The 20,218-nt window shown below is 30.2% G+C and overlaps 1 protein-coding gene across 2 annotated transcripts in view; it reads left to right on the forward strand.

Annotated features, from left to right (window-relative positions):
* LOC111703817 (ras-related protein Rab-3) overlaps positions 1-14,022 on the forward strand; it is a 20,515-nt gene extending 6,493 nt beyond the window's left edge. For both annotated transcript variants that reach the window (XM_023475880.1, XM_023475881.1), the window contains 6 exons: positions 3,083-3,198; positions 4,069-4,174; positions 9,877-9,995; positions 11,198-11,237; positions 11,699-11,830; positions 13,438-14,022. In XM_023475880.1, the coding sequence (XP_023331648.1) occupies positions 3,083-3,198; positions 4,069-4,174; positions 9,877-9,995; positions 11,198-11,237; positions 11,699-11,830; positions 13,438-13,572 (648 nt within the window). In that variant the 3' untranslated portion in view covers positions 13,573-14,022. The remainder of the gene's footprint in view (positions 1-3,082; positions 3,199-4,068; positions 4,175-9,876; positions 9,996-11,197; positions 11,238-11,698; positions 11,831-13,437) is intronic.
* The last annotated feature ends 6,196 nt before the right edge of the window (positions 14,023-20,218 follow it).

Below are 20,218 nucleotides of genomic sequence, written 5' to 3' on the forward strand. Positions count from 1 at the left end.
ATAAATCTATATATATTAGTTATTATATAATTATACATCTGAGAGAATTCTGGTCAAACAAATAGAAAAGAATAAATAAACTAATATTTTTGATATTTAATAATTGAATGAAGGGTAACGGTAGCTTGACATAATATCTCCTGGTAAAGATATTAGAGAAAGCTGATCAGGGTTTAAAACCAGCTGGAGCAGATGGAACAGCTAAACCTGAGAGAAAGGAAGGAGAAAGCAACCTGTAGATTGGAGGATTGTCAGTTCTATCCTAAACCTCCGTTTACACGGGTATACACTATACAGTACAGTAGTATACCTGGAGAAACTAGAGTTTACGTCCTAACCATCCTCTTTACAGTTTATTTATATCCTCATATCTTTATTCTTGTCAACTTATGTCTGGTATTTAATATATTTACAGATAAACAAACATGTATCTTTATAGTAGTCATAGTATTAACACTTTTACAGATAGATATCAGGGGTTTTGATTAGTATAGTGTGTATATACTAGTATACATTATACAGATATCAGGATGTTGATTAGTATAGTTTGTTTATGCACTAGTATACAGTATACAGATATCAGGGTGTTGATTAGTTTAGTCTGTATATATACTAGTATACAGTATACAGATATCAGGGTGTTGATTAGTATAGTCTGTTTATATACTAGTATACATTATACAGATTTCAGAGGGTTGATTAGTATAGTCTGTATACATACTAGTATACAGTATACAGATATCAGGGTGTTGATTAGTATAGTCTGTTTATATACTAGTATACAGTGTACAGATCTCAGGGTGTTGATTAGTATAGTCTGTATATATACTAGTATACAGTATACAGATATCAGGGTGTTGATTAGTATAGTCTGTATATATACTATTATACAGTATACAGATCTCAGGATGTTAATTAGTATAGTATATTTATATATCCTAGTACAATATATACTCTGTAAAGATAGATTTAATCATCTTGTATCTTATCTTTGCTTAAGATACTGTTTACTAGTATTTTGAGAAGTATTTTATAATTCAAGATTATAAGGATTACGTTTTTACTCATATGTATTTAGAAAGACATAAATAAATATTAAATGATTCTACATATAACATAATCATAATCAAGGCAATTTTGGGAATGGAAAAATTTATGTTGTTAAAAAGAATGTTTGACAAAGGAAATGAGTCTTTGCCACAAATACCAACTTTCTAATACCCATATATCTACAACCAAATGATGTAAACCTTTTATATTTCAAACTTATATTGTTTGATGTAGCAGAAGTCATAGTTTGAAATATCTAAGGTCTACACCATTGGGTTATTAATATATAGGGATTTAAAATTCAGAGTTTGTGGCAAAAACTCAATTCCTTTCAAGTGATCTTACAATCCATTAAAAAGTTCTATACCCAACTTACAACTTACATTCCTAATTCACAACTGAACAACCCTTTAAACCTTTAACCTTGATCATAGAGGAGGAGAACTCAGTATATATATCTTTTAAATGTTGTTTAAAAAGTGCAAAATTGCCAGTTCTAGGAAGAAAATTTAAATTTTTCTTAAATGTAAAACAGCTTGCTAACAACGTATGGAACAATTACAAGCGTTTCTATAAATAAATGAGGAAAGTCTGTCATCCTTGAACACAGATCAGTCAAAGGTTCAAAGGGTTCCGTCGGGATTCGGGGATGCCTCTCTTTAAATTCAAGGTCACTTAAAATTACGCTTTTAGTCCCTTCAATCAACATAATATTATTAATAAATGTGTAAAATAAGAGTATTCTCAAATTTTACAAAGGGATAAACGCCAAATACATATCTTCGAAAAAAATGATCATATTATTGTACAAAATTTCTATAAATATATCCCAAATTTCTTTAAAAATAATCATATTCTTATCAAAAATTTCTATAAATATAATCCTATTCTTATCCCAAATTTCTTTAAGAATAATCATATTCTTTTCCAAAATTTCTTTAAAAATAATCATATTCTTATCCAAAATTTCTTTTTAAATAATCATGTTCTTATCCAAAATTTCTTTAAAAACAATTGATGGGAAGAACAAAACAGAATATAAATTTCTGGCTTAAAACTGATCCAGTTGCAATGTATCATACAGGGTTACCCACATATGATGAGGTTGTAAAGACGACATAAAACTCTTTAAATCGGACGAGTCCAAGGTTAAAATAACTACGAAATTCAAAACATTGTTTAGAATCCGTGGATAATACTAAAAAGAAAAAAGTATGGAATATTATTTATGCGTAGAAGATGGGTTCGGGGAATATATGTAGATAATTACTAAGTATTGCTAGGGGAACATGAGCTACTCGACATACACGTTTATTCACACAAAATCTGTTAATTATTCATTATTCCTACTAATACATTTCCTATTTCCTTTCCCAGTTCCTTTCCTTGTTTCTTTCCTAGTTCCTTACCTAATTCAATCCCTATTTCATTTACTTGTTACTTTCCTAGTTCCTTTCCTGATTTCTTCATCTTTTTTTCAGGTTTCTTACTTAATTTCTAATCCTGTTTGTTTCCCCAGCTCCTGTCATTTCATGCAAGAATTACCAGGGGATCTCCACTTCTTTTCTAAAAATATTGATTCTTTTCTCTTCTGATCTTCTAATCTTCTGATCCTCTGATATTCGGTTCTTCTGATCTTCTGATCTCTTGATCTACTGATCTTTCGATCGCCTGATCTCCTGATATCCTAATATCCTGATCTCCTGATCTTCTGATCTCCTGATATTCTGATCTCCTGATCTCCTAATCGCCTAATCGCCTGATCTCCTGATCTCCTGATCATCTGATCCTCTGATCTTCTGATCCCTGATATTCTGATCTTCTCATTGTCTGATCCCTGATCTTCTGATCTTCCGATCTTCTGATCTTCTGATCTTCTGATCTTCTGATCCCTGATCTTCTGATCTTCTGATCTTCTGATCCCTGATCTTCTGATCTTCTGATCTTCTGATCTTCTGATCTTCTGATCCCTGATCTTCTGATCTTCTGATCTTCTGATCACCTGATCTTCTGATCTCTAAACATATTTCAGATGTCTGGTACCGGACAGACCTGGCAGAAAGATGCCGCGGATCAAAACTTTGATTATATGTTCAAACTTCTTATCATTGGAAACAGTTCTGTTGGTAAAACGTCCTTCTTATTCAGGTAATGGATATAATTATTATTAAAGGGACTGCGGACATAAGAGAACCTCCATTTCTAGAGGGCTGATTCACATTGGCACCCTTTAAACCTGTGTTTAACATTTGTTTGCTGAAGGAAATGACAAACTATTTTGGATTGTGGATCTTTGTAAAAGAGACTTGCGGATTTATGCGGCAGAGAAACAGAAGGAAATTTAAAACATTTTAATCCAGCAAAGGGTTAAAGGGTCCCGTGATAAATCAGACATGTAAAGCTTTAAATTAAAAGAAAGGGATAATGAGAATGAGAGTGAAAATATGGAAACTGATGAAATAAAGTTATAATTAAGAAATGAGAGTGAAAATATGGAAACTGATGAAATAAAATTATAATTAAAAAATGAGAGTGAAAATATGAAAACTGATGAAATAAAGTTATAATTAAAAAATGAGAGTGAAAATATGGAAACTGATGAAATAAAGTTATAATTAAAAAATAAGAATGAAAATATGGAAACTGATGAAATAAAGTTATAATTAAAAAATAAGAATGAAAATATGGAAACTGATGAAATAAAGTTATAATTAAAAAATGAGAGGGGGAAAAAAGGGAAGAGAATGAGAGAAAGATAAGGAATACTGATACAATAGAAAAAAATTATGATAATGATATAGAAAATTCATATAGTGAGTGGGACAAAAATAAACCGAAAGTGATGAGTAAGGAATAAGAAATGAGAAAAAAATACCGAGTTTTTGTTTTATTGTTTGAAATGTGAAATATTATCTTTTCCTAAACTTCAGTAAACTTTTGTGAATTTAACATTTTGGATTGCGTCATAGATTTAATTTTTTATAAAAAACAAAACAATTTACATTAGTTTTTTTTTAGATATGCAGACGATAGTTTTACATCTGCCTTTGTTAGTACAGTTGGGATAGATTTCAAGGTGAAGACGGTTTTCAGACAGGATAAACGGGTTAAACTTCAGATTTGGGTAAGTAGCATCATTATATCTATCTATATCTATATGTGTATTTTACTTTTTTGTGGGACCTCACCTGACCCCAGGGAAGGTTTATGGATGATGGAATTTAAAAATTTGCCTCTAACAAAATTCGATTTTTAAAAATTTTCAAAATCAACAAAAAAATTTTATAATCCGTGTTTGTTTTTGTTTTGCAATTTATACAAAGAGAATTCACAATTAAAATAGAAGATGGCGCAAAGTTCCATAAAAGCAGGGGCGGATATAAGGTTTAAAATACATTTTTTTCTGAAAAATTAAAGGATATTAGCAAAGAACGGAAAATATGTATGCCTCACCTATTTTTTGTCCGGAAATGATGTTTTCATATTTTACTCCTAATTTGCAACTTTTTGTTGATAGGGAGCTGGGATTTTTAGGATCTACAACAAAAATTAACATTTTTAAAGTTGGGAACATGGCTATAGGTTTTAATTTGATTAAGGGATTGTGAAAAAAAGATTTTAATTAATACTTTAAAAAAAAAGAATTAAACAATGACAGACGAAAAGGTGTGGCCGGACGAAGTAATGGTGTGTTGTGACGTCATTNGGAGTGCATGAGTGCAAGGCTAGATAGCCTTTCCGTTTTCATGGTGTTCCGCAGCCATGTTAGCAACCTAATTATCAATATACATAAGTTCCGTTTCTATTTTTTGTTTAAATTTTAAACAGTTTTCAAAGCTTATAACTGTTTAGGCATCTGCAAAATGCCGCAAAAACTTTTACTATCATGAAAATGCACTTGAGTGCAGACTAATCAATAGGGAATGCATTTTTTTTTGAAGTAAACTGTAACTTCTAGAGGCAGCAAGTGGAGTAACCCCTGCTATTCAGGACCTGAATATATGTTCAGGGGTAATTACCTCTAGGATTCTAGGGGGGGGTATTTACCCCCAGGATTCTAGGGGGGGGTATTTACCCCCAGGATTCTAGGGGGGGGTATTTACCCCCAAGATTCTAGGGGGGGGTAAATAACCCCAATAACCCCCCTTATATCCGCCACTGCATAAAAGCCAAATATATATATGTTTGTTTGTATCCAATAAACGGAAAAAACTGCTAAACCGATCGGGCCCAAATTTTCTGTGGCAACTCACTTGAAAGGGAAGGTTTATCAAATTGAAAAATTTTGCCCAGAAATTAAGTTCGACATCTTTCTTTAAAAAAAGCACCAATTAAAATAAAAAATCTGGTAAATATGTTTTGTTGGGGTGGGCAATATTCAAGGGAAAAAGCTAAGTGTAAATCCTTGTTAAACAAGGGACCTAAAATGCTAGTATACACATATTCAGCTGGTCTTGGAAGTAAAAGGACAAATAGGTGGCTTGAAAATCAATAAAAGTTAAAGTTTCACTATAGGATAGGGGTGTGATGCGCCCTGAAAGACTAAGCTAACTCAAGGAAAGTTTATAAATAGTTTGATTTCTTTAAATTAAGAATTTACGATAACAAAATTTTGAAGATAAAATTAGTATTTCTTTATTTTAGTTCAAATTGTATTCGAATTTAAGGTCAAAAATGGAAATCTTTTATTTATGTAACAAAATGTCAGTTTATATGAACTATTGGAAAATAGTTAAAATAGAATACAAAGAAATTGAGTTTTTGTCAAAATTTTAAATTTTCCATTCCTATATCTTTGCAGCTTAAAGGTGTAAACCTATGATTTTTCAAACTTAGGTTATTTAATCTGACAGAAATTATAGTTTGAAATATCAAAGGTCTACAACATCAAATTGTAAAAATAAAGAGATTAGAAAATATGTGTTTGTGACAAAGACTCAATTCCTTTAAAATTTCAAGTTAATGGAAATCTCTGATTTAATTTTCAAAATTTCAGTTTAAAGGGAGTGACCGGCTATGTAAGGTAGTTGAACTGAGTATGCAGTGTTGTGAAAACCTTCTTTCGGATTCATTTGAGATATGTTAAACTTTTTAAAGATCTGTAAATCCTGATCGTTTGAGTGCAAATTCGTTCAAAACTCCTACTTTGGGGGTGGATACGTTTTCAGAATTAGTTTTTTTTAAATTATTAAATAACGACGACATAAAATGTAAAAAAAGTTCTACAATAAACTACAGACATGTTGAGAAAATAATAATTAATCTTATCATCGAAAATAAGTAATCTTGTTCAATTATTAGTTTCTATTTTCTCATTATTCACAAAGAATTTCGCAGATTTTCTAGAGTTATTATTGAAAAGACGACATTTGAAAAATTTGAAGAAATCTGCGAATAAATTCAAAGAAGATAAGAAATTTAATATAATAATGAAAACGAAATAACCGATTTTAGCATTGATTTATTGACAAATTTCTTTTGAGAAATATGTTCCTAACCATCTAATTAGATTACTGTATAATTTTTACTTTATTTTTCGATGTCGTTATATTTAATAATTAAAAAAAACTAATTCTGAAAATGTATCCACCCCCAAAGTAGGAGTTTTGAACGTCGAATTTGCGCTCAAACTCAGGATTTCCAGATCTTTAAATAGTTTCATATGTGCCAAATGAATCCGAAAGAAGTTTTACACAACACTGCTTACTCAGTTCAACTACCTTACATAGCCGGTCACTCCCTTTAAACATGTGAACCCTTAAGTTTTGAGTATTTGATTTTAGTTTTAGAGTAGAATTTCAGATTTCTATTTAAGGGCTGAAATGAATGTTTTTACTGAAAATTTAAATTCCAACTTTGAGAATCAATATGTACACTGCACTTGCTTCAAATAGCTATTTAAAGCAAGTTAATAGATTTTTCTTACAGTATATTCAAATATAACTGAGGAGTTGCCATTCTTGTCAGGTTGATAATTATATTATTATATACATTTCTCCCTACTTTTTAATAAACGACTGAACTGGTCAGGCCCAATTTTTTTATGATAACTCACATAACCTCGGGGAAGGGGATCAGAATGAAAAAAATGCCTTCGAAAAGATTCGATGAACACATTTTGGAAATAGGAAAATCTGCGAAATTTGTATCGTTATTTTTTGAAAATGTTTAAAGATGGGACATAGTTGTTTTATATATTGATATCTAAACCTAGAATATGAGGGTGAGAGTTGAATGTGGTAAACTACTAATTGAATATATATCAATGATAAAACAAGTAGTTTTATCTCTATATACTGCTGGTGTAATGAGGGCAGAAACCAGCAGGACATGGAGGAGCAGGAGGTGGGGAGGGGTAGCACCGGAGATGATGGAATGGAGGAGGTATATATCTACCACTCACTTCTCCCCACTTAAGTAGAAAATTGGTTCTTGGGTTTAAGAAAGAAAATAAGAATTGAAAAGATAAAGTGATATTTTTTAAAGAAAAGTATTCCTAACAGGATATAGATTTGCCTATTTCCTAAACGATGTCCATCAATTGCCGGCTTTTAGAAATTTAGTTCCACACTTCTTCAAAAATGACAGATATATTGCAAACTTGCTACAACCTTTTTCAATACTTGAAGAAGAAAAAAATGTGCAGAAAAATATCACAAGAACTTAGTTTAAAGGGACTGTCGAAGTAATTGCAAGCGACCCTCCATTTAACGAGTCACATGTCCGACTCACATTCATCTCTTTAAAAGAAGATAGTTTTTTGGTGTACTGTCATGCATACCGTACTGTGTTCTTTAGTTTGTATGTATGCTGCACAACTTCAACTTGCTTTAGCTGCCTTAAAGTCGGACTGATTCTCAAAAAAAAAACACAAAGTTTTCAGTGGATTGACAACAGTAACCCTTCTCCTATTTCATTCCTGTTTTTAGTTGTGGATTTTCACTACACTGCCCTATATAATACTTGATATCTATATAAATTATTTACATACTTTTGATATCGATGATTTTTATTTTTCACTTGAACACGGTTGTATAATGTATACAAACATCACGTTAATCCAGGTCTGCCCAACATTGCAAATATTGACATAAAGGGAGTATACATAGACCAATTCGACATGAGGGCTGTGGTAAAGGGAGTACATAGTCCAATTCTTCATGAGGGCTGTGGTAAAAGAAGTACATAGTCCAATTCTATATGAGGGCTGTGGTAAAGGGAGTACATAGACCAATTTTACATGAGGGCTGTGGTAAAGGAAGTACATAGTCCAATTCTACATGAGGGCTGTGGTAAAGGGAGTACATAGTCCAATTCTACATGAGGGCTGTGGTAAAGGGAGTACATAGTCCAATTCTATATGAGGGCTGTGGTAAAGGAAGTTAAATTCTCTTGAGGTTTGGGGAAAAGGGAGTTAAATTCACATGGGGGATTCCATTTTTTCTATTCTATATGAAGTGAAAAAATTTCCTATCCAGCCCTGCCCGCAGCGCTCTTCCACCCCCTCACGTTACCTAACCCTTAATGATGGGATAATAGTGTTTTTTTTTATCTAAATGTACATTGGAAAAATGACTCAAAAAGTCGTAATGCCAAGTTTTTCAAACAGGTCTTTGATTTTGTCCCAGTCTTTTACATTTTATCCCCTCCCCCTCTTAAAAAATTGAAGAAATAATAGTCGTTGACCCCTATTTTTATTATAATTAGATAAATCGCGACAATAACTACTAAATATTGTTTTTGAGTAGATATAGCAAAGGAAGATATAAATAATTAAATATTGATATATCGGTGTTTGTGCAGTTCTTATTGCAACCCTGTATTGCAATTTGTATTTGCAAAAATAGGTCACAATTGTACCTGATAATTAAACTTAACCGAAGTTGCGAATTTATATGAATCTTAATTTATTTCTGTGCAAAATTTTTCAAATGTTTGTTTTTGATAAAACAATTCTTAAAAATGATAAATAAAATCTCACGATACATCTTTTCTATATATATAATAAATCTCTTCGCCCATATATATAGATTTATATGTTAGCTAAAGCTAGACAAACGGCTGGACCAAATTGACTGAACTTTGTTCAGTACCCCAGGGGTAACATAGGCCAAAAAAATCGAAATTTTTCTAAGAAGTGTTTCTTACACGGTCAACACCGCGGGCACTTCAGCTAGTATATATTATATATATCTGTGCAGGGAAACAACTTTGCCCAATAGAAAAGTTTATCAAGAAAAAGTTTGTCTAAAAATACAAATAATAATAAATATTGATATTATACAAGCTCTATTGCTGCGACCTAGTGCCAGAAACAAGAATTCTATAATTTCTAATGTTCAGAAACCTAATCACTTACATTAAGTAAACCCAGTACAGTGTCTATGATACATTCATGTATTTACGTATTTTGAATTATTGACAATATTCAGAATAATGACCTGGTCTATACTAAGCATTTATTTTTTGTTCCCTGCAGGTTGAATATTAGTAACTAGGCTTTTAGGGCGATTCGCGCCCATCTTCTATAGTTCAAGTTTTAATGGTGGCTCTATCTGTGAGTGAATGCTGCATATTTTTCATACCTCTATTATGATTCGCTCACTACACTTTTTCTTTGTAACCCCCTCCCCTCTCCCTTACCTTTCGCCTACCATAAGCTGACTAACTGCAATCAATGTACAGATTTACCCGTAAAGAATGAGATTTAAAGGACGACTGTACGGAATTACGTCTAACCTTCTTCTTCAATTCTTCAAATATTCAAAGAGTCGTAAATCTCATTTTTTGTGGATATCCTTATATATATGTGTATTGTGTATTTAGGATACTGCTGGTCAAGAAAGATACAGAACTATAACTACAGCCTACTATAGAGGTGCTATGGGGTTTATACTAATGTATGATGTAACTAATGAAGAATCCTTTACAAGTGTACACGATTGGTGAGTGATTGATTTATACTTCTCAGATAGATATACAGGGAACTATTGGTTATTAATACTTAATATATAGATTGATAGATAGAAATTATTATTATATTATAAAGATTTATTCACACATAAAGATATACATACATAAATGGTGTAGTTTAAATTTGTTTAAACAATTTGAATAATAGTTTTACAAAAGTAAAAAGAAAAATATGCAAAATTATCACTCATTACATAGCATATTTATCATTTCAGTTATTACGTAATCATCGAATTCTTTAACATATAAATTATTCGTTCTTGTATTTAAAAGTTCTTGTAAAACCGGAACTTTCCATGCATGGTCCAAATGGACATCAAAATATTTCATTTGTTTCTTAACTAACATTTTACTAAGATCAGAAAGATTTACAGAACAATCATTTGCAATAGAAAAAAAATTTCTGCCAAGAACTGTGTTAAGGTCATTTTTGCATAGATAGATAGATAGATATATAGATAGATAAATAGACAGATAAATAGATAGATAGATAGACAGATAGATATAGATTAATATATAGACATATAGATAAATAGAGAGATAGATAAATAGAAAGATAGATAGATAGAGATATAGATAAAGAGAAATATATAAATATATATATAAATATGGATAGAAAGATAGATAAATAGATAAATAGATAGATAAATAGATAAATAAATAGATAAATAGATAAATACATAGATAGATATTTTAGTTTTTAAACTAAGCAGTTTAAAGAAATATGAATAGATAGATAGATAAATAGATAAATAGATATAAAGATGTAGAAAGATAGTAGAATTAATTAAATGATTGCTATACAGGCGTACTAAATGTTTTCGTTACTTCGATCTTGTATACATTCACCAAAGTTTTTATTTTCCAATTTATTTTTTTACAATTGAAGAACTTTGCAAGTTCTATTATTCATTTGTTTTCAATTTGCTGGATGATAAAGTTTTAGTGTTCGATAGGATGGATAGGATGGATAGGATGGATAGGATGGATAGGATGGATAGGATGGATAGGATGGATAGGATGGGTAGGATGGATAAAGGATGGATAGGATGGATAGGATGGATAGGATGGATAGGATGGATAGGATGGATAGGATGGATAGGATGGATAGGATGGATAGGATTGGATACTGGATAGGATGGAGAGGATGAATAACTTTATTTCCTATGTTCAGGTGTACCCAGATAAAAACCTACAGTTGGGATAATGCACAAGTAAGCAAAATCTTTGCAACTTTGCTTTATTGAAAATGATTCTATAATTGGAAAATGAAATCGGAAAATTAAATTAAAATTTTTTTCTTGAATGGACTTCAGATATTTATTGAAAACATTTTTGGTCAAAGAAGAAATTGTTAGCAGAAAATAATGAGAAACTAAAGTAAAAAGCAGGGTTCTAATTAAAAGTAAGATTAGAAATTATTTTTGCAAAAATAATCGAAGAAAAAACAAGTTTTAGTTCAAGATTTTTAAAAAATAGAATTTTAAATAAAGTCTTGAATCATAAAAAAGGTCGAATTTCTAGTGTAAAAATTTCTGAAAACCCAAAAATTCCAATTACTTAATTGTTAATTTTTTTCATACATGTCTGAAAATTTTATTTTTTTTGCAATATCTATAAAACTCACAAAAAAAGTAATTTTGTAATGTTCCAAACTAACAAAATTATCTTTTAGGTAATTCTGGTTGGCAACAAGTGCGATATGGAAGACGAGCGCGTTATCTCGTATGAGCGCGGGAAGCATCTAGCAGACAGCTTAGGCTTAGAGTTTTTCGAAACCAGTGCAAAGGAGAATATTAATGTCAGGGTAAGAACTTAGAATATTAATATCAGTTTAAGAACTAAGAATATTAATATTAGGGTTAGAACTAAGAATATTAATGTCAGGGTAAGAACTAAGAATATTAACGTCAGGGTAAGAACTAAGAATATTAATGTCAGGGTAAGAACTAAGAATATTAATGTCAGGGTAAGAACTAAGAATATTAATGCCAGGGTAAGAACTAAAAATATTTATATCTGGGTAAGAACTAAGAATATTTATATCAGGGTAAGAACTAAGAATATTTATATCAGGGTAAGAACTAAGAATATTAATGTCAGGGTAAGAACTAAGAATATTAATGTCAGGGTAAGAACTAAGAATATTAATATCAGGGTAAGAACGTAAATTATAACCGTCAGGGTAAGAACTAAGAATATTAATGTCAGGGTAAGAACTAAAAATATTAATGTCAGGGTAAGAACTAAGAATATTAATTTCAGGGTAAGAACTAAGAATATTAGTGTCAGGCTAAGAACTAAGAATATTAATGTCAGGCTAGCCATGAATGATATTATTCAGAATGTTAACTAAGAATCTGTAATGGTAGTCTTGAATTAATTACAGGATCAGTTGCGTTAAAATCTCTTCAAATCTTTTCGTTTTCAACTTAATTCCGAAATTGAGTAAAGTAAAACTTTTGATTGTTTTTTTTAAAAATCTGATTAAGGATGTTAAGTTGTCAGAAATGATCTATATCCTTTAAAAATCTATTATCTCTTTCTTGCAAACCCAGCTCGCTCTTATTTCAAGGGGATTATGCTCAACCACCGTCAAATAGAATTAAAACCTGCAAAATATATTTATGAAAGGAGCAACCAAGGTTCTTATTTACCACTCCCCTCTCTTCCCCTCCCTTCAATCTCTCTCTACTAGATATCTGGAAATCCTTCTCAAAAAAGCTCTACAAAGTCTGTGACACAGATTCTGATTTTTAATTCCTTCATCTTTGCAACCTAATGTCGTAGACTTTAGATATTTCAAAATATTAATTCCGTTAGATTGAATAAACTGAACCTAAAATGCCAACGGTTTACAACATCAGGTTGCAAAGATATAGGGTTTTGTATACATTTCTTTTACATTAGATACTTAATTGATGGTTTTGCCTTTTGGTCCTTAACTCAACAATCTTTAAAGAATTGTCTAAATATACTGGGATTAGGATCGAACTGTTAAATCTGAGATATTACGCTTTGTTTAATCAATTTTGGACTATGCATCATTTGAAAATAAATTCTTATTTTTTGTATTGGCCTTTGTCTTGCCTAGGTCGAAAACTTCATTGATTTGTGGCGTGAAAAAATGTCTATTTAGTTTTTTCTGATTTGAAAGTTATTGCTTCTATCTTAGAGTAAAATAAAAAAGATACAATTATAAAGTTCTAAAGAAAAAAAAAATATGTTTTTCATCGTTAACGAAAGAAAAACATATAAAAAAAATATTTTTAATTGAATACTAATGAAAAATCTATTGGATTCAATATATTCAGTCTTATATCATAAATTACTATTATTATTATTATTATTATTATCATTATTTTTTTATTATTATTATTATTATCATTATTATCATTATTATTATAATTCTAGGCTGTATTTGAACGGTTGGTGGATATGATCTGTGACAAGATGTCTGAATCCCTGGACGCGGATCCAGGTATAGGAGCTAAAGGAACAAGATTGACCGACACAGCGCAACCTTCAAACGTGAACTGTAACTGTTAATCAAATCTTCAAATCTACAGAAACACAATCAACAGATAATATTCAGCGAAATATATTAGATATGGTTGAATATATATATATCATATATATATATATATATTATGTTGATTAAATCTAGTGAAATGAATTAACAACAAATACAAACAAATTTTCTTTTCCGATGTTAAGTGCATAAACAACTATTTCTAGTCGATTTCAATTAGCTAAATATGTTGCATTGAAATTATTTCTCATCAAATATGATAAATAAAGGTTTTTGGTAAATTTTAGACATAAATTCAAATAAGGGGGTTCGGCGTGATTTTAAACAATCCTCCGTCTTTGAATAACATTGATGATTCACAACAGTGTTTTATCTTCCTTGTCATTGTTTGAGGTTAAAGAGAGAAATCTCAGTCATTTTCTTCGACTTTCAGAAAAAAACTGCAGGCCGCGAGATCATCAATTTTTTATCGGAAAATCAAAAATATCTCTATCAGCGATGTTACAAAGATTTGGCTTTACTGCTGTGAATTATTAATGGTAGTTTTTCAATGGAGACTCCCCTTAAATAACTTCAGTAGTCACTTTTATCATATTTTTATTGTTCTGTGTTTACAAGGGTCAATAACTATGTAGTACTAGACTACATCTTTCAACTAAAATTTAAAACAAACTATTAGTTCAGTAAATTTTCTGTTTAAAATAACTAATTTATGCTTTGCCCAATGGGAAAAATAAATTTTTGGACTAGAAAATGTTCCAAAAACATTTCTCACCCCTATAACCACTCTCAAAGGTCTTTATTGTATATAGTGTGTACAATTACAATGCAAAAAATGTCCAGTATTCCGCAATGTTTTTATAATAGAAAAAAGTTTCTCACGAGTAATATCAAGAAATATTTGACGAGGGTTTTAAATTCTTATTTTATTTATAATTTTCTCGCGTAAGAAGGAGTAAAGACATTAATCTTTAACTATTCACAGTTTCCACAAAAATTCAAAAATACAGTGAGTAGCATAATATTCTGGAACATGTTGATAATATTATAAATCTTTCTAAACTTTCTTTTTTTTTCAAACTGAGAACTCGGTTCAAACTTCTTTTCTGCATATCTTTGCAACCTGTTGGTGTAAACTTTTGGTATTTCAAAGGTTGACCAATTGGTTTAGAAGATTTTACAGGTCTTCGACATCAGGTTGTTAAGATATAAATTATAAATTAGAGTTTGAAGCGTGTGATCAGTTTCTTTGTGTTTAATAGCTCTTTTTTGTTTTCCTCCACGTTGTGAATGGAAAAATGGTGAAGTATATTGTTGTCACCAACATATATCCTACAAATGGAAGTTTATGAAGAATTAAGACGTAGATAAACTAGGTATAATTGGTTTAACTACTTCTTAAATAAGCCAACTAACTGATTAAAGCAAAATCGCCAATCATTTGTACTACTAGTTGTACTACTAGTTGTACTGCTATTTGTACTGCTAGTTGTACTAATAGTTGTACTAATAGTTGTACTGCTAGTTGTACTACTAGTTCTACTACTAGTTGTACTACTAGTTGTACTACTAGTTGTACTGCTAGTTGTACTGCTAGTTGTACCTTAGTTGTACTACTAGTTGTACTACTAGTTGTACTGCTAGTTGTACTACTAGTTGTACTGCTAGTTGTACCCCTAGTTGTACTGCTAGTTGTACTACTAGTTGTACTACTAGTTGTGCTACTAGTTGCACTGCTAGTTGTACTGCTAGTTGTACCCTAGTTGTACTACTAGTTGTACTACTAGTTGTACTCCTAGTTGTACTGCTAGTTGTACGCTAGTTGTACTCCTAGAAAGACTGTTCTGTTCCTAGTTTAGCTTTGTAAAGAAATGTGCCTAGAAACTAGATTAAATTATGAAATTTCTTAGTTTTTATTTCATATAAATTTTTCATATAAATTACTTCGGGTATTATAATCTTTTAGAATTTTTCAATTCACTTATTCATCTAAAAATATTTATTTAAAATCGTATAATTGTATGTTATCAATTTACCATCTTTTTGTAGCTTCATACTGGTAAATAATTTTCTGAATTTTTTGACAAATGAACGCACGATTCAGTATATTTTTTAATGTACTGCGTAGATTCAGGTTGATTTTTTCAATAGTTTTCAGATATCTTTAATTTTTAATAGAAATAAAAAGTTTCGTTTTTTAGGCAAAAATAAATGCACAAACCTATCTTGTTAAGAACAATCATTGCTTTTCCCAACTTTTACTTTTTTTAAATGACTTATTTCATCCGATAAATGTATCTGAAAGCTTTTTTATTTTTTGTAAAATATTTTATTATTTTCTTGAAATTCATCTATTCTACGACATATTAAAAACCTTAAACAGAAATTTATCGTCTACTAAAAGAAAATTAGATTAAAAATGTTTCAACATTGTTATAGCTTCGTTAAAAATATAATTCTTTTTATAATCCTAGAAAAGTTAGAGTTTTCAGCAACTTTCATCTTATTCAACTCAATCTTTTTTCAATGAAAATAATTATCTACTTTTCAAATTCTCTGAATGATGTCGTCCTCCCTCTCGTTTTTACGATATAACATTGTAAAAAGTTTCAGATTTGCAGACACAATGTTTTTGTAGAATATAAAGAGAATTCCTATGTACTGTGTAATTGTAATCTATGTTTAGATTTTGCTATAAATGTTTCATTCCAATATGTACATTAAATGTGTATTTTTACGACTTGAAGTTTAATTTGTGACATATCAAAATAAACAATGTTATCCTGATGAACTATTAAACAAGAGAAACCTAGACATTAGAGAAAAATAGATTTTCTTTCTTGGGACATCCTGTAAATTTTCCTATAAATCTAGTTTTTTTTTCTATACGTGGAATTGAGTAATTGGCATCAATTTATTTTTTTTTAATCACCCCTGAACTCAAAACTCTAATTTTTTTTGGAAACGTTTTGTTTTTTGTTGTTGAAGAGAAATGTATTTTCTCCCATGAGAACTCAATAATGTTGCTCTTCAAACAAAACATATTTTTACACTTCAATTATTTTCTATCTTCAGTACATATTTTAAGGCACAGGAAGAAAACTCGCATCAAACTATTATTTTTTTAACTACATTTATCTTGGCAACCTGATGTTAAAAACCTGTGATATTTCAAACTTTTAATTAAGCAAATTTTTTAGTTTGAAATGTAAAGGATCTATGCAGCCATTATGTTGAAAAGATGTAGAAATTAGAAAATTAGAGTTGTGGCGAGTTTTCATCTATTTTCTATTTTTGTAAACTTATATATAATGAAGCTCTTCGCTCATATATATTTATATGTTAGCTATAGGCGAAACAGCTGGACCGAATGGGCTGAATTTGTTTAGGAAACCCTTGAGATACCCCGGGGTATACACAGGTTAAACATTTTTTTTCAAAAGTTTGATTAAAAAAAATTCTTCAATTTCTATTTTTTTTAAATTCACGGGGAACCCCTCGAACTTCAACCAGTATATTTATAATTCTTGTAGAATTGTTATTGAATATTTATTGTTATTTCTCATCAAATACTTCTTGATTCTTCCTGGAACTCTCATCACAAACCGAATAGTTCTCATCACAAGCCGAATAGTTCTCATCGCAAACCGAATAGTTCTCATCACAAACCGAATAGTTCTCATCACAAACCGAATAGTCTCATTACAAACCGAATAGTTCTCATCGCAAACCGAATAGTTCTCATCACAAACCGAATAGTTCTCATCACAAACCGAATAGTTCTCATCACAAACCGAATAGCTCTCATCGCAAACCAAATAGTTCTCATTACAAACCGAATAGTTCTCATCGCAAACCAAATAGTTCTCATCACAAACCGAATAGTTCTCATCACAAACCGAATAGTTCTCATCGCAAACCGAATATTTCTCATCGCAAACCGAATGGTTATCATCGCAAACCGAATGGTTATCATCGCAAACCGAATAGTTCTCATCGCAAACCGAATAGTTCTCATCGCAAACCGAATAGTTCTCATCACAAACCGAAAAGCTCTCATCACAAACCGAATAGTTCTCATCGCAAACCAAATAGTTCTCATCACAAACCGAATAATTCTCATCACAAACCGAATAGTTCTCATAGGAAACTTATGATTCCCATCAGAAACCTTATGATCTTTATCAGACCCATTATAATTCTGATCGGAAACCTCTCAATTCTCAAAGATACCCTCTTAACTCTTATCGGAAACCTCTGAATTCTCAAAGTGATCCTCTTACCTCTCATTGGAGACCTCTTAATTCTCTTATGAAAAATTTGCATGTTCATAATTCGGTGACCGATGTCCGATTAAAAATTTGGGAGATTAAGAATTAATGAAATGAATCTCTATATCCTAGGTAAAGGGTTCAAGGGTACCATTGTAAACCGGGTATACCAATCTTGAAATAGCAACGACAGTCTGTTTGAGAGAGAAAATACAGAATTGTTATTCATTAATCAACCAATAGATGAAAAACAAATATATTGACTTGATGTTCATCTTTAGGTTTAGCGAGGAAGGGGGGGGGGTATATGTATAGAGACCAGAATATATATTAGAGTGGAATTTAGATAATCCCTCGGTATGAATTTTTTCACTCCCTTTCAGTCTGAAAGGGAGTATACAAATCATGTAAATGTTCACAAATTATATGCAATAGAGTAAATTAATACAGTATGTTCCCTAGACTATCCATTTCAATTTCGAATTGAAAGCTGTTAAATAAACTTTATAAAATGAATTAGGTGAATAAAAAACATCATTTGATTTATAGTTATAACGGAAAATCATCGTTTGTAAAGTGAAAGGCATATTTGTAAAATGATCATTGGTCAATTATGAAACGAGCCTATTTCATAATTTGGTTTTCTTTTAATATTAATTTTAGATTTTCTATAAAATGATATTCCAGGGCCCAAAAGGTTATATAGCACACATATGTGAAGTACACCTGCAGTATGGAAACAGTACAACAAAATGGCCGTTTTACACTTTTTTCTAGTAAATTCCACTCTAATATATATTCTATTCTCTTTGGGTAAATGTTTTGAATATTTTTTATTTATATATCGAACATTGATTATTTGATAAGGATAAAAGAGATTATATTTTATACTAGCTTGGGATACCAACTAAACTATAAACTGTATCTATATAAAAGTCAATCTGCTCAACTTTGAATTCTTAAAAACCAAACTTCTATCAAGTTTTCCAATCAAAGTTGACCGGACACCAGAACAAACAAAAAACAAGCAAACAGACAAACAGGATATATTTAGATAATACTAGCCTTATAGGGCGCTTCGCGCCCATCTTCTAAATTAATTGTGAACATGTTCTCTTTGTGTACACATTGTAAAACAAAACAAAAAAAATTCGCGGATTTTCACAAAAATTTTTGTGGATTTTCAAAATTTTCAAAAATTTGATGAAGATCGAATTTTGATGGAGACAAATATTTGAAATTTTGATCATTCATAAACCTTCCCTGTGTCACACAAAAAATTTGGACCCGATCGGTTCAGACGTTTTGACGTTTATTAGATACAAACAGACAGACAAACAAACAAACAAACACCCAGACAAGGCAAATTTATATATAGATAGATAGAAGAATGTGGAAGGAACATATGTAGATATAGTGTATATTTATTTCTTAACCTGTAAAGAAAATTAGATTTTTATTATTTGACATCTATTCAAAATCATTCACATTCACAATGTATCATTCACATAACGCAAAAAATATCTATTGTCAACTTTTTAATAATTTTGACCGATTTGATAAAATCAGTGGAAAAAAAGATTCATGAAAGATAAAGTCGTTATTAAAAATTTGGTTGAATATCAAAGTTATATAAAATGAACATTTAAATGCATGAATATACGAAAAAAAATAGAATACTATTCAATGGTGTCCCTAGATAACAATGTAATGAAAAAAAAACAAAGTCGAAAAATTTTTGTCGAAAAAAACCTGCCTCTTAATTAAATCTAAATTTTCTAATTGAAAATCTTTACAAAGGAACCATGATTTCTTACCAGAAACTACACTTTTTTATTAAAAATATTTAGATATTGAAACTTATAGTTTTAAAAAAGTTTTGTATTTTTTTAAATAAAATAATGCAAATTCAAAAATTGAAAATATCCAAAAGAGTATATATGTTTCAATCAATTATCTGAATTTTATTTACTTTTTAAATCAGAGACTTTTTTAGATTCTCCTGAAGTATTTTGTTGTACTCCCATTGCAGCTTCAAAACCTGAAAAGAACATTTATAAAAGTTTTGATATTTAAAAAGTTATTTTTATCATCGAGGCTTCAAACTCCGACACCAGAGGAAATGATAAGTAAGATTAGATTTATATTTCCTGCTGTAAAACTGAGTTTGAATTTAATTTATTTGATTTACCCATCAAATTCACTTTGAAGTTATTTTTCAATGAATAAACGAAAAAAGCTAGAACTTCTGAAAAAAATTTATTATTGCGATAAGTCAAGCTACTTTATCGTGTTCTTTGGAATGATTAAAATGAATTTTTACAGAATTAAACACGGATATCTAATTTATTCTTGATGATACTAAGCTTTCAAGGATAAAATTGTGTTTTGA

Source organism: Eurytemora carolleeae, unplaced genomic scaffold (assembly GCF_000591075.1).
Source record: "Eurytemora carolleeae unplaced genomic scaffold, Eaff_2.0 scaffold579, whole genome shotgun sequence".
Classification (NCBI taxonomy): Eukaryota; Metazoa; Arthropoda; class Copepoda; order Calanoida; family Temoridae; genus Eurytemora; species Eurytemora carolleeae.